This window comes from Salmo trutta, chromosome 36 (assembly GCF_901001165.1).
Source record: "Salmo trutta chromosome 36, fSalTru1.1, whole genome shotgun sequence".
NCBI lineage: Eukaryota > Metazoa > Chordata > Actinopteri > Salmoniformes > Salmonidae > Salmo > Salmo trutta.
In genome coordinates this window covers 33,522,641-33,539,788 of record NC_042992.1, presented here as the reverse complement: position 1 = coordinate 33,539,788, position 17,148 = coordinate 33,522,641, and the positions used below count along the sequence as shown (strand labels likewise).

The window sequence follows — 17,148 nt, the reverse complement described above, 5'->3', positions numbered from 1 at the left end:
TTTAAGACTACCAAGAAACACTCTGTGTGACCCTGATTTAGCCCACTGCAGTAAAAGCATATTGCCTCCCTTTGTGATGGTGAGAGTACAAAAAGCTATCCCTTCGGAAAAATAATGATCTCGCATCCACGCTTAGCTCGATCGAGTCGTCCTTTTCCGAGACAATAACTTCTCTCAGTGGTACACTGCACTGTGCAGGTGTATGTGGGTGTAACTCGTTTGATCAGTGTGTTAGTTCCTCTGAGATAATGCCTAGTCTTTAGCTCAGAGGGCTGACACAGTCTTGTGTCACTCAGAAGACCTGGGTTTCAAACCCAGTCCATCAGATTTGTATGAATGTCTATCCAGGAATATCCCATTGGGCACAGAAGTCTATTCAACTTCTATTCCACGTTGGTTCAACGTAATTTCATTGACATGACTTGGAAACCACGTTGATTCAACCAGTGTGTGCCCAGTGAGATTTGTCAATAAGTGTAGCATTCACATTAGCTTAGCGGGCTAACACATTCTTGCGGTACACATTACTCGACCTGGGTTTGAAACCCGTCGGTCACATTCGTGTGAATAAAATGGCTATCCAGCTCTATTTGACAATACTGGTTCGTACTGATCCTACTTACTGGTATCGGTGGTCTCATACTGGGAGTCCTTCTGCAGCTCGAAGATGTCCACCTCCACCCGGGCTCTGGACGGGCCCTCAAACACACTGTTGATATTCTCCCTGGCCAGAGCCAGCGCCAGCCGCTCCCCTCGACCACACACCGACTGGTCGTCCAAAATAGCCGCTGGGGGGGATAAATAGGAGAGATAGAAGGATAGACGAGAAGATAAAGGAGCATGAAAAAACAGACCCGGGGGGCGGACGGATTCAAATCCACTGTTGTGTTTTGTCCTTCCTTTCAGAACAAGTCTATCTGATCTATGTTCCAATAAGGCTAACCTTTTGACTAACATTCAACCCATCTGCAACATGGACACCGGGGGTGCGTCACAGAGAACCACACAGACTAGAGCCATTTTCAAGGAAAGGTTATTCAGGGGGGAAATTGGACGACCTGTCACCTGACATTTAGGATGATCACTGAATGATGATCACATCGTTGAAGTCAGCAAAATGTACATATGCAAATGGTTTAACCAATTAGTTGAGGAACCCATTGACACAGCCGATTATCGTGTCGTCTTTATGTTAACGACTCTTGTTTACGTTACAATACCAGAGGAATGATGCATTCTCTGATCCAAGCCTTATCTTCCTGATCTTCAATTAGCCTACAGTATCCATGGAGACATTTATAGACTATTGTACTGTAAAATGTACTGTACTGCAGCTTACTGTTCTGTATTGTTTTGTGTACTCTCATGGTACATACGGTGAACTAAAACCTCATTCATCAAACCGACAAGACATATGATTTATATTTAAAGTGGGTAAAGACACGGAGCAGTATTTGTTCTTGTCAGCCATGACAGTGGGATACCCATCTCACCCATTCGGTCGTCACTAGTTACCACAGCCACAAAGTCATAAACCGTGCTTATTTTTTTTAACAATTTATCTTCTTAAAATGTGATTTTAAACCTAACCCTAACCTTAACCACACTGCTAACCATATGCCTAACCATAACCTTAGTTTTCTTGAATTTTTACGATATAGCCAATTTTGACTCTGTGGTTGTGGTAACTAGTGGAAACCCACCCATTCTGATGGAGGAGATGGCGGGAGCCTGGGTGAAAGAGAGCGGGGCCATGGTCAGCAACAGGAAGAGGAAGTAAATCGACAGCAGCAGCGCTGGCAGAGCCGGCATCTTCCACTGCTCCTCATGGAGAATGGTCTTCTGGCTGCCTGGTCCACCACCTGCTGGACGGGAGGACTCATTACAACACACAACTACATGACATAATAAACAGCTAAATTACATAATACCTGCCTGACTAGGGCAGAATCTCAATTGCATACTCCTCGCGTCCTCTCTCCTCGCCTCCTTCTTAAACCCATTGGATGAGAAAGCCAGAGGTCCCTCCCCTCCGACCTTCTCCTCCAATGGGTTTTAAGAAGGTGAGGAGAGAGTACGCTAGGAATATGCAATTGAGATTCTCCTTAGGACTTCATGTATTTCAGAGGTAAGGAGGCAGCACACATTCACATAGTTCACACTCACATAGAAACTCACATGGCTACCAGAATTAGTCACTCAAGGAAAACTTCTAGAGCACAAAGCGATTAAATAGGGGAAGCAATGAGAGAGCGATAGAGAGAGAGAGATGGAGAGATAAAAAATGGAAAGAGAGAGAGAGAGAGCTTTAGGTATAGAAAATAATGTAATTGGCTGAGGAGGCATGACAAAATGAGTCAAAATCTTCAAAGTAGATTAAAGCTACAGTAGTGAGATTTAGGGAGGGCCGGTATAACTGAACACAGGAAGTAGCCATGGGGTAAAACAAATCGAATATAGTTCCTTCACATCCCATAACTTCATCTGTACTCTGGACAGTCAGTTATTTTGTCAACTGTCTGATTTGTTACCCCTGCTAAATGTTTATCTTTCCTGCCAATGACAAATGTCATTTAAATTGAAAGAGTTGAGTAGGACAGGCTGACAAGGCGAGAGACTGAGGAGCACAAGACAGTGCGAGATGAGCGGTAATAGATAAAGAAGAAGAATTGAGTTGATATTATAGAAAGAGAGAGAGAGAGAGAGAGAGAGAGAGAGAGAGAGAGAGAGAGAGAGAGACAGAACGAGCATGAGAGAGCTGTAGTGAGTGACAGAACATTTAGTAGGAGTAGACACGGTACAGACTGTAGGAGCAAATGGGAAATGGAGCCTGGTAGAAATAAACAAAATAATGATCCTAATTAATTAGGAGCTTCCAGTAGGCTGTAAGTGGTGTCATGTAGCAAGCCTGCTGTTACAAAACACTGCACCTCTGGGTGAATTAGCTTAAAGAGGCAATCTGTGAATGCTACATCAATTCTTTTTTACTTTGAAATGAATTATAAACTCAGCAAAAAAAGAAACGTCCCTTTTTCAGGACCCTGTCTTTCAAAGATAATTCGTAAAAATCCAAATAACTTCACAGACCTTCATTGTAAAGGGTTTAAACACTGTTTCCTATGCTTGTTCAATGAACCATAAACAATTAATGAACATGCACCTGTGGAGCGGTCGTTAAGACACTAACATCTTACAGACGGTAGGCAATTCAGGTCACAGCTATGAAAACTTAGGACACTAAAGAGGCCTTTCTACTGACTCTGAAAAACACCAAAAGAAAGATGCCCATAATCCCTGCTCATCTGCGTGAACGTGCCTTAGGCATGCTGCAAGGAGGCATGAGGACTGCAGATGTGGCCAGGGCAATACATTGCAATGTGCGCACTGTGAGACGCCTAAGACAACGCTACAGGGAGACAGGATGGACAGCTGATCGTCCTCGCAGTGGCAGACCACGTGTAACAACACCTGCACAGGATCGGTACATCCGAACATCACACCTGCGGGACAGGTACAGAATGGCAACAACAACTGCCCGAGTTACACCAGGAATGCACAATCCCTCCATCAGTGCTCAGACTGTCCGCAATAGGCTGAGAGAGGCTGGACTGAGGGCTTGTAGGCCTGTTGTAAGGCAGGTCCTCACCAGACATTACCGGCAACAACGTCGCCTATGGGCTCAAACCCACCGTCGCTGGACCAGACAGGATTGGCAAAAAGTGCTCTTCACTGACGAGTCGCGGTTTTGTCTCACCAGGGGTGATGGTCGGATTCGTGTTTATCGTTGAAGGAATGAGCGTTACACCGAGGCCTGTACTCTGGAGCGGGATCGATTTGTAGGGTCCGTCATGGTCTGGGGCAATGTGTCACAGCATCATCGGACTGAGCTTGTTGTCATTGCAGGCAATCTCAACGCTGTGCGTTACAGGGAAGACATCCTCCTCCCTCATGTGGTACCCTTCCTGCAGGCTCATCCTGACATGACCCTCCAGCATGACAATGCCACCAGCCATACTGCTCGTTCTGTGCGTGATTTCCTGCAAGACAGGAATGTCAGTGTTCTGCCATTGCCAGCGAAGAGCCTGGATCTCAATCCCGTTGAGCACGTCTGGGACCTGTTGGATCGGAGGGTGAGGGCTAGGGCCATTCCCCCCCAGAAATGTCCGGGAACTTGCAGGTGCCTTGGTGGAAGAGTGGGGTAACATCTGACAGCAAGAACTGGAAAATCTGGTGCAGTCCATGAGGAGGAGATGCACTGCAGTACTTAATGCAGCTGGTGGCCACACAAAAGTAACAGATACTGACTGTTACTTTTGATTTTGACACCCCCCCCCCTTTGTTCAGGGACACATTATTCCATTTCTGTTAGTCACATGTCTGTGGAACTTGTTCAGTTTATGTCTCAGTTGTTGAATCTTGTTATGTTCATACAAATATTTACACATGTTAAGTTTGCTGAAAATAAACGCAGTTGACAGTGAGAGGACGTTTGTTTTTTTGCTGAGTTTAAATATGCGCACATTGATTCTTAAAGAATATACTTTCTAAAATCCTCATGAGCTTAGTTCAACTGTTGTACCCCATCAGAACCCCAAATATACGCTTGTTTTACAGAACATGGGTAAAACTATGATGTTGATCTCATCGATGGCGAGTACTCACATCCATAGCTCTGTCTATGAATTTGAGAGTGGTTGCATTTCTCCAGCCCCATCCCTCAGCTGTTTACCAAAACAGTGGTGGGGGTTTTCTTTGTTATTGTTTGAACTTCAGATTGCCCAAGAGGGGATTACAAACAATAGTTATTTTCCTTCAAATAAAATGGCAAATATAAACATGGAGTTTTCTTATCCTTATTAAATCGTATCTGATAGCTTTTTACCATGTTAAACAATATGGTCCTGATAAAAAATATACCTCACATTTTTTCCGCTGCTTTGAAAGTGTTTTTGGTCCAGTTTGAAGAGGTTTAAAAACTGAAATTACAATTTCAACGAACGCTTGAGTCAACATTAGCTCCGCTTCGTCTTTCAAGTAAAAGGCAGTTTAAGTTGCCATAAGCTACTCTGATGTGAGGAAGACAGCCCCCACAAATACTCAACGTCACAATGGAAAGATCCGGATCAACTGTTAGTCTGTTGGGTAATGAGACTTAATACCTTCCCTAAATATAGGATATTAGCATTATGTTCCTGGGGGATAAGGCTGTTTTGTTTTGCTTTGCCGGCATCACGGAGCCGTCTTGCTGACTCAAACGCTATAATGAGATGGTAATCCTTTCAAATAGCCCCAGACACGCAACAAATTTCTCCCTCCGAACAGAAGGATGGGTTCAACACAGGTACACACGCTTCCGCTGCGCTTTCTTCCGACAGCTAGCATGCCACTGTAGGCTACCATCATCGCATGCGGCACAAACAGAAATGACAGTGAGCCAAATTGATTTGGAATGGGTAGTGGACGGTGAACGGTGGCAACTAGCTATATTGTTTACATTGACTCCACTAATCGTGGTTTTGATGTCTCTGTGTCTTCTTGAATGTAAACTGTGGTCCATGGTCTAATACAAATGGTTATGGAAAACACCCTTGGCACTAAATTGTTTATTTAATGCATTGCACATTCCTGGCAAATGGTTGTTCTACTATTGGTACCAGCATTTGCATATGTACAGCTGTCTGCACTGTACGCTGTAATGTATATATAGAGTTCATGAATACATGTATCAAAGACATCCAACTGGGCATGGTTTTCACATGTTGCTTCAGCTGTTCATTCCAGGTTTACTCTGTGGTAGGTGTGTTTCTCTACTCCAATCCTTGTCAAAGCACTCGATCACAAACATGGAGGGAGGGAGGGAGGGATGGATAGGCAGAGGAGAAGGCACTGCTACTACAGTGTGAAGGTGAGGGCTGACCTCTGTGGCCTGACTGCGCTGAGCTGCAGATGAGCACGAGACATCACACCAGCGGGTAACGAGTGAGAGTACAGCATCAGCAAAGACAGAAGGAGAGATGGGGGAGAAAGGTAGATGGGAAGGAGAGATGGGGTGGATATATGTTACATATTGGCAGCAGGGTAACTGCAATATAAAATGTGAGTGTAGGGAGTACAGAAAGCCATACAAATTTGTCAAGTTTGCAAAAAAATACAAAATTTGCTGTCCAACTTGACCAAGCTTACACATGTAAAACAAGGTCCTAAGGCTGGAATATACTGTTGCACAACCTTGACTGGTCCCGAGAACACGTTCTCAATTCTATGAGCTAAAGAACACAGAGAGCTAGCTAGCTACAAAGGATGTGCATAGCAAACAGATTCTAAGCCTGGTCAAAAAAAATATACAGTACAATCTACAACAAGAAAATACCTTACAGAGACACATTAAATTAAGGTACATTTAACAGAGGCTTGGCAAAAAAAATAAAGATAGCTAACTGCAAGGGATGCTCATAGTAAGTAGACTCTAAGCCTTATAGAACATTAAAATACCACTAACAGATCTAGTCAAAACACGTGGATGCTATTTGGGGTGCATTAAAATGCTGACCGCAGTTTTGCAATTGCAAATTCAACCATTAATATCCCCCTATAAATTCTGATCTAATGTTAGGTTAACCTACACCATGCAATATCAGCATCCCTTCTCCCCCTGCAGCTGTAGGCTCTCTGCCAGTCTTTCACTGTCAGCAGTGAGCCAAATGACAGTCTAACACCCCTAGGGCCTTCACCACATCCACTGCTCCTATAAAAAGTAGAGCCATGCTAAGTCAAATATGGGTTAATCAGAGTGCTGCTAAAATTAAACAAAATGGCCCCCGAGCTATGACAGGTTCTTCTGCTCTATGGAGTTATGCTCTACAGTATGTGACAGAGAACACTCTCCCTCTCCTTATCTCTCTGGTGATTTGACAGAGGACACAGTTCTTGGAATTGGTTGATGTAAAAGGAAGTGGGATTGAGACAGTTTTCGCGAAAGCAGGGAACCCCATAGCTAGCAGTGGGCTTCCGGTCAGGTAGAAGCATTAATGTTGTTTTCATTTCTGCATGCTTTATGAAAGCTGTTCTACATTAAATATTTACGTTGAGAGTTAATTAGCCGAGCTGGGAATGACTCCTCTGGAGTCGCTTAGGACAGACTTCCTGTTAATTACCTTCATTGCTCCAAACACAGGGAACGCCGGGCTGTACCTATAGCGACCGAGTCACTCGATATACCAGTAGCTTCTGCAGCTTTGCCATGCTCTCACAAAGCTGTTCAACATATAAATAGAGGGAATGTTTTCAGTTTGATGTGCCAGGCAGCCAGGTGTAATTGAAACCTACCACATGTCTCAGTATACATACTTACTCACTACTTAGTATGCATAGCATGTCCGTTACTTCATACTATAGGCTTATATCATCATGTCTGCCAGTATGGCTGAGTTTACACAGGCAGACATAACTTTGATCTTTTTATCCACTAATTGGTCTTTTGACCACTGACATCAGATATTTTACCAAGCTGATCGTATTGGTCAAAAGACCAATTATTATTTCATCTTTTTACGGAATTGGGCTGCCTGTGTAAACGCAGCCTCGGTGTTCAGACTTGTCAATTGGTATAACAACTGTACAAAAACAAGAATGTTACAATTTTGCACGATCTGCCTCGGTAAATTGCATATCCTCTGAGAAACATTTCCCTCATGCTTTGTTACCTGTATTAATTCTCTCAACATGTGTCAATTCAGATTCATTGCAGGCTGGCTAGTGTTTAATGGAAATCTACCCAATGTCACCCCCCCCCCTTGATTTATGGGAGGTAAATGAAATAGTTTAAAGAGCATTCTGCCTCTCGCATAGCAATAATGTCCTCCTTTTGCTTTCTGTCAGAATGTCATTTTCCAAAATGGTCAGATCTGGGCGCTAAATTCCAAGTCTGCCGTTAATCACAGTATTTGATTATGACACACACATCTTCCCTGGAATTACGCTGGGGTGGAGGGTGGAGAGAAAAAACGGTCGAGGTGCTGGGTAGCGAGTACTGAGTTGAAAAATCCCTGGATCGCTTTTCCTCTCTCTCCCCCCTCTCCCTTCTCCGCCAGTGCTTTGGTTATTTTTTAAATGGCCTATTAGAGGAAATCACTGTCTGTTTGATCCGATCTGATATTAATATTTTATGTTTACTGTAAACAGGAAATTTAGACATACGGTTCCTCGTGTAACGTTACACAGAGCGGGCGGGAAGAGGTGGCCGGGATTTGTAATGAAAGAGAGATTCATCAAAACAAAGCGATAGATTAACACAGAGGGAACAGAGAACGAAGGAGGCTGACATGGATGAAAAGAGGGGAGAGAGGGAGCAAGAGAGTTTTAGAGAAGGGGGAGGTTTATTTGCGGCCAGTGGTGATTTGTGATCCTTATAACAAGCTCTTCTATGCTACAGTATGACATACTGAAGTAACGAGAATAAAGTGTTAAATCCCTAAATTAATAACGCTTACATTTTACATTCGTCAATTGCCTCATCATCAACCCTCATTGGTTTCTATCAACATCATCCTATACTTTGCTCAAAAAGATAATTAAAACCAGAATGTTGAGGCATATCTTGCCATCTACATTTATAAGATCATTAAAACCAGAATGTTGAGGCATATCTTGCCATCTACATTTATAAGATCATTAAAACCAGAATGTTGAGGCATATCTTGCCATCTACATTTATAAGATCATTAAAACCAGAATGTTGAGGCATATCTTGCCATCTACATTTATAAGACTACTGTAATCGTTTGGTAAGAGGCGATACAAATTGTTGGGGATTTTGTTCTGTAATGGACAAGAAAGATTTATCAAATTCAAATAGAGTGTGTATGAATCAGCCTCCCTCTTGCTGTAATCCATATGCATACAACTTGAACTACTACTGTGGGGTCGGTAATTATTGACAACCTTCATAAAGATGAGCAAAAAAGACTGTATAGAATACATAATTACAATACTGAGCTATTGTATGCTTAAATTTTTTTTGAAACTATATTATTTTAAACTAATATAATTGCTCAGATAGTATATGAACACCTCATATGCCATAGCAAGAATATTTATCATTACAACATGTGTAGAATAGAATGAGATTATCTATAAAACTGCTAATTCTTCTCTCTGCCACATGGCAATATGGCAGGAAATTTGCTTTAAAACAGCAACATTTTCTCTCAGCATCATAGCAGGAAATTAGCTTTACAAATGCTACATTCTCTCAGCCTCATTGCAAAATGTGTAAAATAGTATGAGATTGCCTATTAAATTGCACATATGTCTCTTTGCCCCATGGCAAAGCCACCATAAAATATGGTGGTGGATATTTGATGTTATGGGGCTATTTTGCTTCCACTGGTCCTGGAGCCCTTGTTAAGGTCAACGGCATCATGACCTTTACCCAGAACCTAAAACTTTTAGCCAAAAACCTGGTTGAAACTTGGCCACAAGTGGATCTTCTAGAAAGACAATAACCCCAAGCACACATGTAAATACACCCAAAAATATATAATTTACCACAAAATCACCATTTTGCAATGGTCATCTCAGTCTCTGGACTTGAACCCCATAAAAAAAATCTGTGGTTTGAATTGAAGAGGGCAGTCCATAAACACAGACGAAGGATATCAAGGATCTGGAAAGAGTCTGTAAGGAAGAATGGTCTAAGATCCAGTGCCATTATCCTCACAAGGATGAGGTATTGAAATAATTTTGACCATTATATTTGTGAAAAGAAAAGAAATGACTTGTTAAACAAATTCAAACAATTTCTCTGAGCAATTGAGTCTGAAATAATATTTGAAAAAATAATTAGCATAGAATATAGCACAGTATTTGTATTATTTATTGTATACAGCCTTTAAAAGATATTTTCGGCCAATCGTTTTGGACCCGACTATATCCATTCCAGCCAGGTTACAGGGAGAAAAAGCAGATAAGAGGCATTTGAGATAGATTACCACCAAAATGCCTGCAGATGACAGGTACAAAGCCAGTTGCCAAATACAAAGCCGGATTACAGGTGTAAAGCAGCGTGGATACAGACGCAATTTCAGGCATATCGCTAGTACAGTAACACAGGCCCCAGCTGAGATCCACAGACTTCTCTGCATTCCAGATCCGTCTTGGTATAAATTGTATTATAGGCTATTAAATCTCTCATGTCATCCTCTCTTATCCCTAGCTTTTCTCTTCAATCTTGGTTTCTCGATTTTTGTCTGTAATGCGATTGAGGCATATCTCTTTGTAGCACACTGTGTAAGGCAAAGGACATGCAGAGCTTTCGCAACATACGGCCAAATGAAGTGCTTAATGCTATTGTTGGACTCTGCACACTGTATGGAATGGCCGATCCAATAGACTACTACTAATAATAATAATCCTACTACTACTACAACAACTGCTATTACTGTATGGAATGGCCGATCCAATAGACTACTACTAATAATAATCCTACAACAACTGCTATTACTGTATGGAATGGCCGATCCAATAGACTACTACTAATAATAATCCTACAACAACTGCTATTACTGTATGGAATGGCCGATCCAATAGACTACTACTAATAATAATCCTACTACTACTACAACAACTGCTATTACTACTACACTACAACATGTAATATTACTACTTCACTACAACAAGCACTATTACTACACTGTAACTGCTGTATTGCCGAACCAGACAATCCTATTCACCAATTAGGAAATACTGTAAATTGTGTTGATAATAGCCCCTCTATTTGATCCAGTACATTATTATTTTATGATAGGTGGGGCTTTGGTTAATCATTTTGTCAGGTTTCGAGTTCCCCTTATTCTCCTCCATTCTGAGAATATGTATTCTATATCAAAGCTATTCTATTCTATATCAATGCTATTCTATATCTATATCACTGCAAACGGTGTTGTCTTTTCAGTCAAGAAAAACTGTCTCTTTCTCTTACCCTCTATCTCTCTTTCTCTCTTTCAAACCCTCTCTCCCAATGACTGTGTAGGCCTATGGGCTCCCTCTCCCTTCTCCTCCATCAGCCTTTCCCTCAATCCTTCTCTCTTTCTGCCTGTCTTTTGCCACCTCTCTCTCGACAGTCCCTGAGTAACGGAGGAGATGACAAGGTGTGAGCGGAGAGTCCTGGGGGCACTGAGTGACAGCTGGAGCGACACGGGCCATTGGAGACCATCCCAACACCAGCCCTCAACCCAGCCATCTCCAGGTACTGTCTATAGCCAACTGTGCATTCAGTCGCACCAAGACTGCTCTCCGAGACGCCCTGAGCCACAGGCTGCAAAACAAAAGGCTGAAGGCCTAGCATCCCATTTCTTCCCAAACTGACAGTTATCCACATTTCAATCGAACGGAACACAACGATGAGTAACATCGAGATGTTTCAAGTCGACAGAGAGATGGGATGAGTAATGTTTGGCGCTCTAAGGCATGCCTTTCGCAGCCTTCCCTCAACTAGAGGTCAAGAGAAGAAACGTTCGGTTTAGGATGTTTTTTGTTGTTTTGTTTGAAGTAGAAGACATTAGCTGGAAGGCAGATATAACCCGTTGGCATTAAGGCAGAGGTAGCTCTATCATCTATATTTGAACACACGTTTTGGCAATGACCTCCTCCCCGGCTCGTCTTGTTCATGTAATTGGTCTAACTAACACCTGTGCTGAAGAACAAAAGACGCCTTATATCCAACGTAATCCTCAGTGGTTAGCTAAATCTCCACTGACTGTTTACACATGCCAGTCTAACCGACAAGATGGTTTATAAAATGAGCGCAGGCAGAATGGAAATTACAACCAGTGATTCATAGGAGTCTTGAATGGAAACACTTGAGAGATGAGGGTTACAAAGTGTATTGAAAGCAGGTGCTTCCACACAGGTGTGGTTCCTGAGTTAATTAAGCAGTTAACATGCTGTGTGTGTGTGTGTGTGTGTGTGTGTGTGTGTGTCACTAGATCTCAACCCAGTTGAACACATGGGAGATTCTGGAGCGCCACCTGAGACAGCATTTTCCACCACTATCAACAAAACACCAAAAGATGGAATTTCTGGTGGAAGAATGGTGTCAAAGAAGCATTTCACTGTAAGGTTGTATTCGGCACATGTGACAAATAAAATGTGATTTGACATCTCTCCAATAGAGTTCCAGACTCTTGTAGAATCAATGCTAAGGCGCATTGAAGCTGTTCTGGCGGCTCGCGGTGGCCCAACGCCCTATTAGGACGCTATGCTTGTGTTTCCTTTATTTTGGCAGTTACCTGTACATAAATGTACAAGAATATACATACATTTATTTAGAACTAGTTGATTCATGCCAAGGGTTAATTACTGTGGCGTCAGCCATAGCGATATCAAATTGAAGCAAAACTAAACTCTTTATTTAGTGACTCCCCTGACACGGCGACCGTCTGCCACGGTGTCTCCTGGGTGGCCTTTATTATAGATCATCCATAATGACTCGTCACATTAAAGGGTCCCCCCCAGAGACAGGGGGTACGGAAGCCTCTCTGAACAAAAAATACATATTTGGACACTGAAGTTTTAGCCTAACTGTCACGAATCCCACCGAAGGTGGCTCCCCTGCCTGCTCGGGCGGCGCTCGGCGGTCGTCGTCACCGACCTACTAGCCGCCGCTGATCCCTTTTTCCTTTTCGTTTGGTATGTCTTATTGTTTGCACCTGTTCCTCATTTGGTCTTTTGATTTTGGTTATTTAAACCTGGTTAGCCCGCCCAGTGTTGTGCGGGATTATTTTAGCGTCAGGTTGTATTTTTGTAGTTGGATGTGCTGGCGATTAGTTACTTAATATTATATGCAGGCTGTGCACCTGTTTTGGGCACTTGGCATTTTTCCCACCCCGTTTGTGTTGGCGTTGATCGTGTTGTGTGTTTTTGTTCAAATAAACACAAAGTTCCGTACCTCTGCTCTCTGCGCCTGACTCCTACCACCACTCCTAGCAACCGTCTGACACTAACGTAGTCACTGAAATATGGCCACTGGCTGTAGGCCTATAGCTCTCACATGTAGCCTAATATAATAGTATTTCTTGCAGTAAAATTATACAACAAATGTTCATTTTGTCTCTGGAATAGGAGTGGAAAAACATGAATTATTTATTTCAGCATCTTGAGAGAATGCGAATGCACAGTTAGTGACCGTGCAAACGTGCCGTCTTTGTCTGCGACATAAAAGCTGACAGTAGGCTATTTCAACCACAGAAAATATCCATCCAAGATGAAATGAAATCTTATCAGATTCATTTTGGATCGTTTTCACAGATTTTCATTTCTTTGAAAACGGTCAAACTGATATCATTTGGACATTTCCACAGTTTTTTTCTGTTTTAGGGTAAGGGTTACAGTTACGGTTAGGGTATGGGTATGGGTGTTAATGCCAAATTGTAATTATTTCGCCACTATGGCCTATTTATTGCCTTACCTCCCTAATCTTACTACATTTGCACACACTGTATATAGATTTTTCTATTGTGTTATTGACTGTACGTTTGTTTATGTGTAACTCTGTGTTGTTTGTGTCGAACTGCTTTGCTTTATCTTGGCCAGGTCGCAGTTGTAAATGAGAACTTGTTCTCAACTGGCCTACCTGGTTAAATAAAGGTGAAATAAATAAAAAGAATGGGTTAAGTTTAAGGTTAGGATAAGGGTTAAGGTTAGGTTTAGGGTTAGTAGATAATTAGTTGAAATACTACTGTAGATAGTAGAGCATCTACAGATGGACAATCCAAATAAAGTGTTACAGAGAAAACTTTGTCAACTAGATTTTTGCTTATTATTGATTCAATTTATTCCAATGTTCTGGATTTTTTCTTCTTCTTGGGCAACAAGTAATGACAGAAGAGAAGCTGCAGGCCTATCTAATTACAGACAAGTTGGCTAACAAATAGCTTACCAAATGTTTTTGTTTTGTTTTGTATGTTGAGAAACATCTAAAATAGGGGTGAAAGTAGCCTGAGTAGGCAGAGATGAATGACCGGGACCGTGACACATGCAGAAAGCATTGGACACATCAATGAATTCAGGCTACAAGTGTCTCTAATGACAATCACTGAATGCCATTACACTTTCCATTCATCAAATTGCGGGTGTACAGTGCACTGTTTCAGATGCTGGAATCATTACAGACTGGATCGAAACATGTGCAGGCAGCCTACTTTTTGAACTGATTTGTTTGACGATCAGATGAAAACGTCACGCCTGGTTGAATTCACGCCACATTAAAAGGTAATACATTTTTACAGTTAAATTACAGTACATGTCTTTACCTTTATGCCCATAAAGAAATGTGTGCAGGCACATAGGAGGTCCCGCGCCACCTGTTAAAATATTGTTCCGCTGTCCCTGCGTTACCGGTAGTTACCGGTCATCAGACCAATCATACTGAGCATGTGCACATGATGAAGTCACACTGTGCTCTAGGATCACACTGAGCGTGTGCACATGATGAAGTCACACTGTGCTCTAGGATCACACTGAGCGTGTGCACATGATGAAGTCACACTGTGCTCTAGGATCACACTGAGCGTGTGCACATGATGAAGTCACACTGTGCTCTAGGATCACACTGAGCGTGTGCACATGATGAAGTCACACTGTGCTCTAGGATCACACTGAGCGTGTGCAGTAGAACGATGAGCAGCGCTGCTGTGCAGTATGGTTTTAGCGTCTGTATCAAAGTACTGTATTAATACAGACATTTTGAGTTCCGTGGCATTGCATTTGAGTATATTGTGCTGCTTATCTGAAAAAGGAGGCGATATTATTCGGTGAAGCAAATCCAACACCACCGCTGTTGTTACTTACTTTATCATTATGCTCAGTGACTTTCTTCTGACTTATCTTCGAAGGACATTAACTAAGAGATAAAAGGACATGAAACCGCTCTACTTCTTTAGATTACGCCTTATAAATGTAAACAGGATGTACAAAGACATACAGTTAGGTTTTAAACATACATTTGATTAAATCTGTCTTTTTCATTAAACTACGAAAACGGGATAATCTACTTTTTGACTTCAGTCGTGTTTTTTTTTCCTGCAGCAGGAGCCACCGACGTTGCCATAGAAACCAGGAGTGAGGTAGAAAATCACCGACCATCATTCCATTTCATTGTTCGGAGTAATGAGAAACTACACATCATTGCGAAAAGAACTATAGCGTTAACTGAAAGCTTTCTTTGAAGTCTTTTCTCAAGCCGTTTGGGGTCGCATTTTGATTTGATTCCAAAGAATCTTCAACCTCTCTCGAATCTCCAATATCCTTCACACCTGTCTTTCAGATGTCATTAGCTCATTTGAAAAACATGGCCTTTCAAAAAGAGGCCGTAGACAAAACAACCCACAGGTATTATGTGGGTCACAATAACTGGCTACAACAGGTATCGACTGGCCACAACAGGTAGCAATTTCAGAGCAATCCTTCTGAACAAGTGTTTTCACTTGCTTATCTCTTATCTCCCCCTTTTCGCAGTCTTTTTCCAGTCCTTTCATTCACTCCCCATCCTCCCTAAGGCTACCTTCTCCTCCCCTCCTATTCTTTCTCTGCCCCCTCCCTTTCTGTCTCCCTCTTTCATGTGAGCATATGGCCCTGTGTAGCGTAATGCTAAACCACCGGTCTGACAGGCAGAGAGCGCTAGCCACCTCTGATCAAACAGGGTGGAGTGGGGGGGGGGGGGGGTCCTCGGATCATGTCCCCAGGGAGCCTGCCTGTTGGGAGGCAGGACATGGGGATGAGAAGGATGAGGAGGGGGCTGAAATGCTGAATCATAGACACGGGCAACATGCGATTGTTCATTGAGATTCTGCACTGTCCCCCTCCATCCGCCAGCTATTGTCAAACCAGGCGTAAAGTAGGGCATTGTCTACGATACATACACACCGACTCAGGCGTATAACTACAGAGCAGTCAGAAAGACACACATGGGACTAGCCTGCGGTGGTGGATTTGCAAAGCAAATCAATAGGCTGATCCTGAAACGGGCCCTTTCTTCAGCACGCTACTCGACTCACTGAATGGAGAGCAGTGTAGAGAGGGACCTGCCTAATAATTACCCCCTGGGGGGAACATGCAGTGCAGTGTAAGGGCAAGTATGCTTCGCCAATACACACTGTCCCCGCATAATACTCAACCAGTCAGTCATTCAGTGTACTATTTCTGCTTTGCTAGTGTATGAACTTGCATTTGAAACAGGTCACAAATCCAAGCAAATACTCACTTAAACACACCTACGTACTGTATATAACCAGATAATTAGGCAAACAGGTTTACCTGCTAAGAAGCCGCCTTTACTTCCTACTAGTGCATAAAGGTCTATTTAGAGCTAATACTCTGAAGCAAATTGATATCCTGTTATATAAGGGAGGTAAATATGGACTTTATTCATGGATTCTGGCGCCGGAGTGAGATTTTGCTTCCTGTTAATGAGGTTGTAGTCTCTGTTGGCCTCCAGGAGACCTTTTGTATTCGGGGATACACACTCGTATTTGTACACAGCTGCCGATTCATAGCCCGATTGGTGGACTTCTTTTTGTGTAATGAACACGACGAGGGAGCATTATGTAGCCCTGCCGCACTGAGTAAATTTCACATTTAATTACAAAGACAGAGAGACCTGCAGTCTCTCGTCTCGCACAAAAAGACCTGCATTGATACAGTACACACACACACACACAAACACACACAAAGAAGACACACACACACACACAGATAACCTCAAGCTCTTAACACACACACAAACTAAATTAAATGCATGCTCTCGCTCATATTTGCACACTGATAATTACCTGCTTGCTCAGGCATACACACACAAGGACCTGCATCATCACACATGCGCAAATGTGCACACATAAACACACACACACACACTCCACACGAGCTGCACACATGCAAAACGCTTTTGTAAGCCTTCATTGTATAATGCCTCCACCCGCTGTCCTTCACTGCAGCCACTTGTGTATGGGTGCTTTTTTGTTCAGTGTTTTTCAAACAGAGTGATCGCTTGCCAGGCAATTTTTAGCTCTGGTCGACTGGTGGGGGGAATTACGCAACAGACACTGTGCAAACTGAGACCCCCACATTTCGCCCCCCCCTCTCTCAATCTACACC

The 17,148-nt window shown here is 42.6% G+C and overlaps 1 protein-coding gene across 6 annotated transcripts in view; it reads right to left on the bottom strand.

Moving 5' to 3' along the window:
• Positions 1-17,148, bottom strand: part of LOC115175945 (glutamate receptor ionotropic, kainate 5) — a 71,583-nt gene that overhangs the window by 29,925 nt on the left and 24,510 nt on the right. For 3 of the 6 annotated variants that reach the window (XM_029735606.1, XM_029735607.1, XM_029735609.1), the window contains exons 1-3: positions 4,923-5,013; positions 1,704-1,862; positions 624-788 (exon numbers count right to left, since the gene is read on the bottom strand). In XM_029735606.1, coding sequence (XP_029591466.1) covers positions 624-788; positions 1,704-1,862; positions 4,923-5,013 — 415 coding nt within the window. Of the gene's footprint in view, positions 1-623; positions 789-1,703; positions 1,866-4,922; positions 5,014-17,148 lie in introns of those variants that run through there. The other 3 variants (XM_029735610.1, XM_029735608.1, XM_029735611.1) reach the window with 2 other exon arrangements.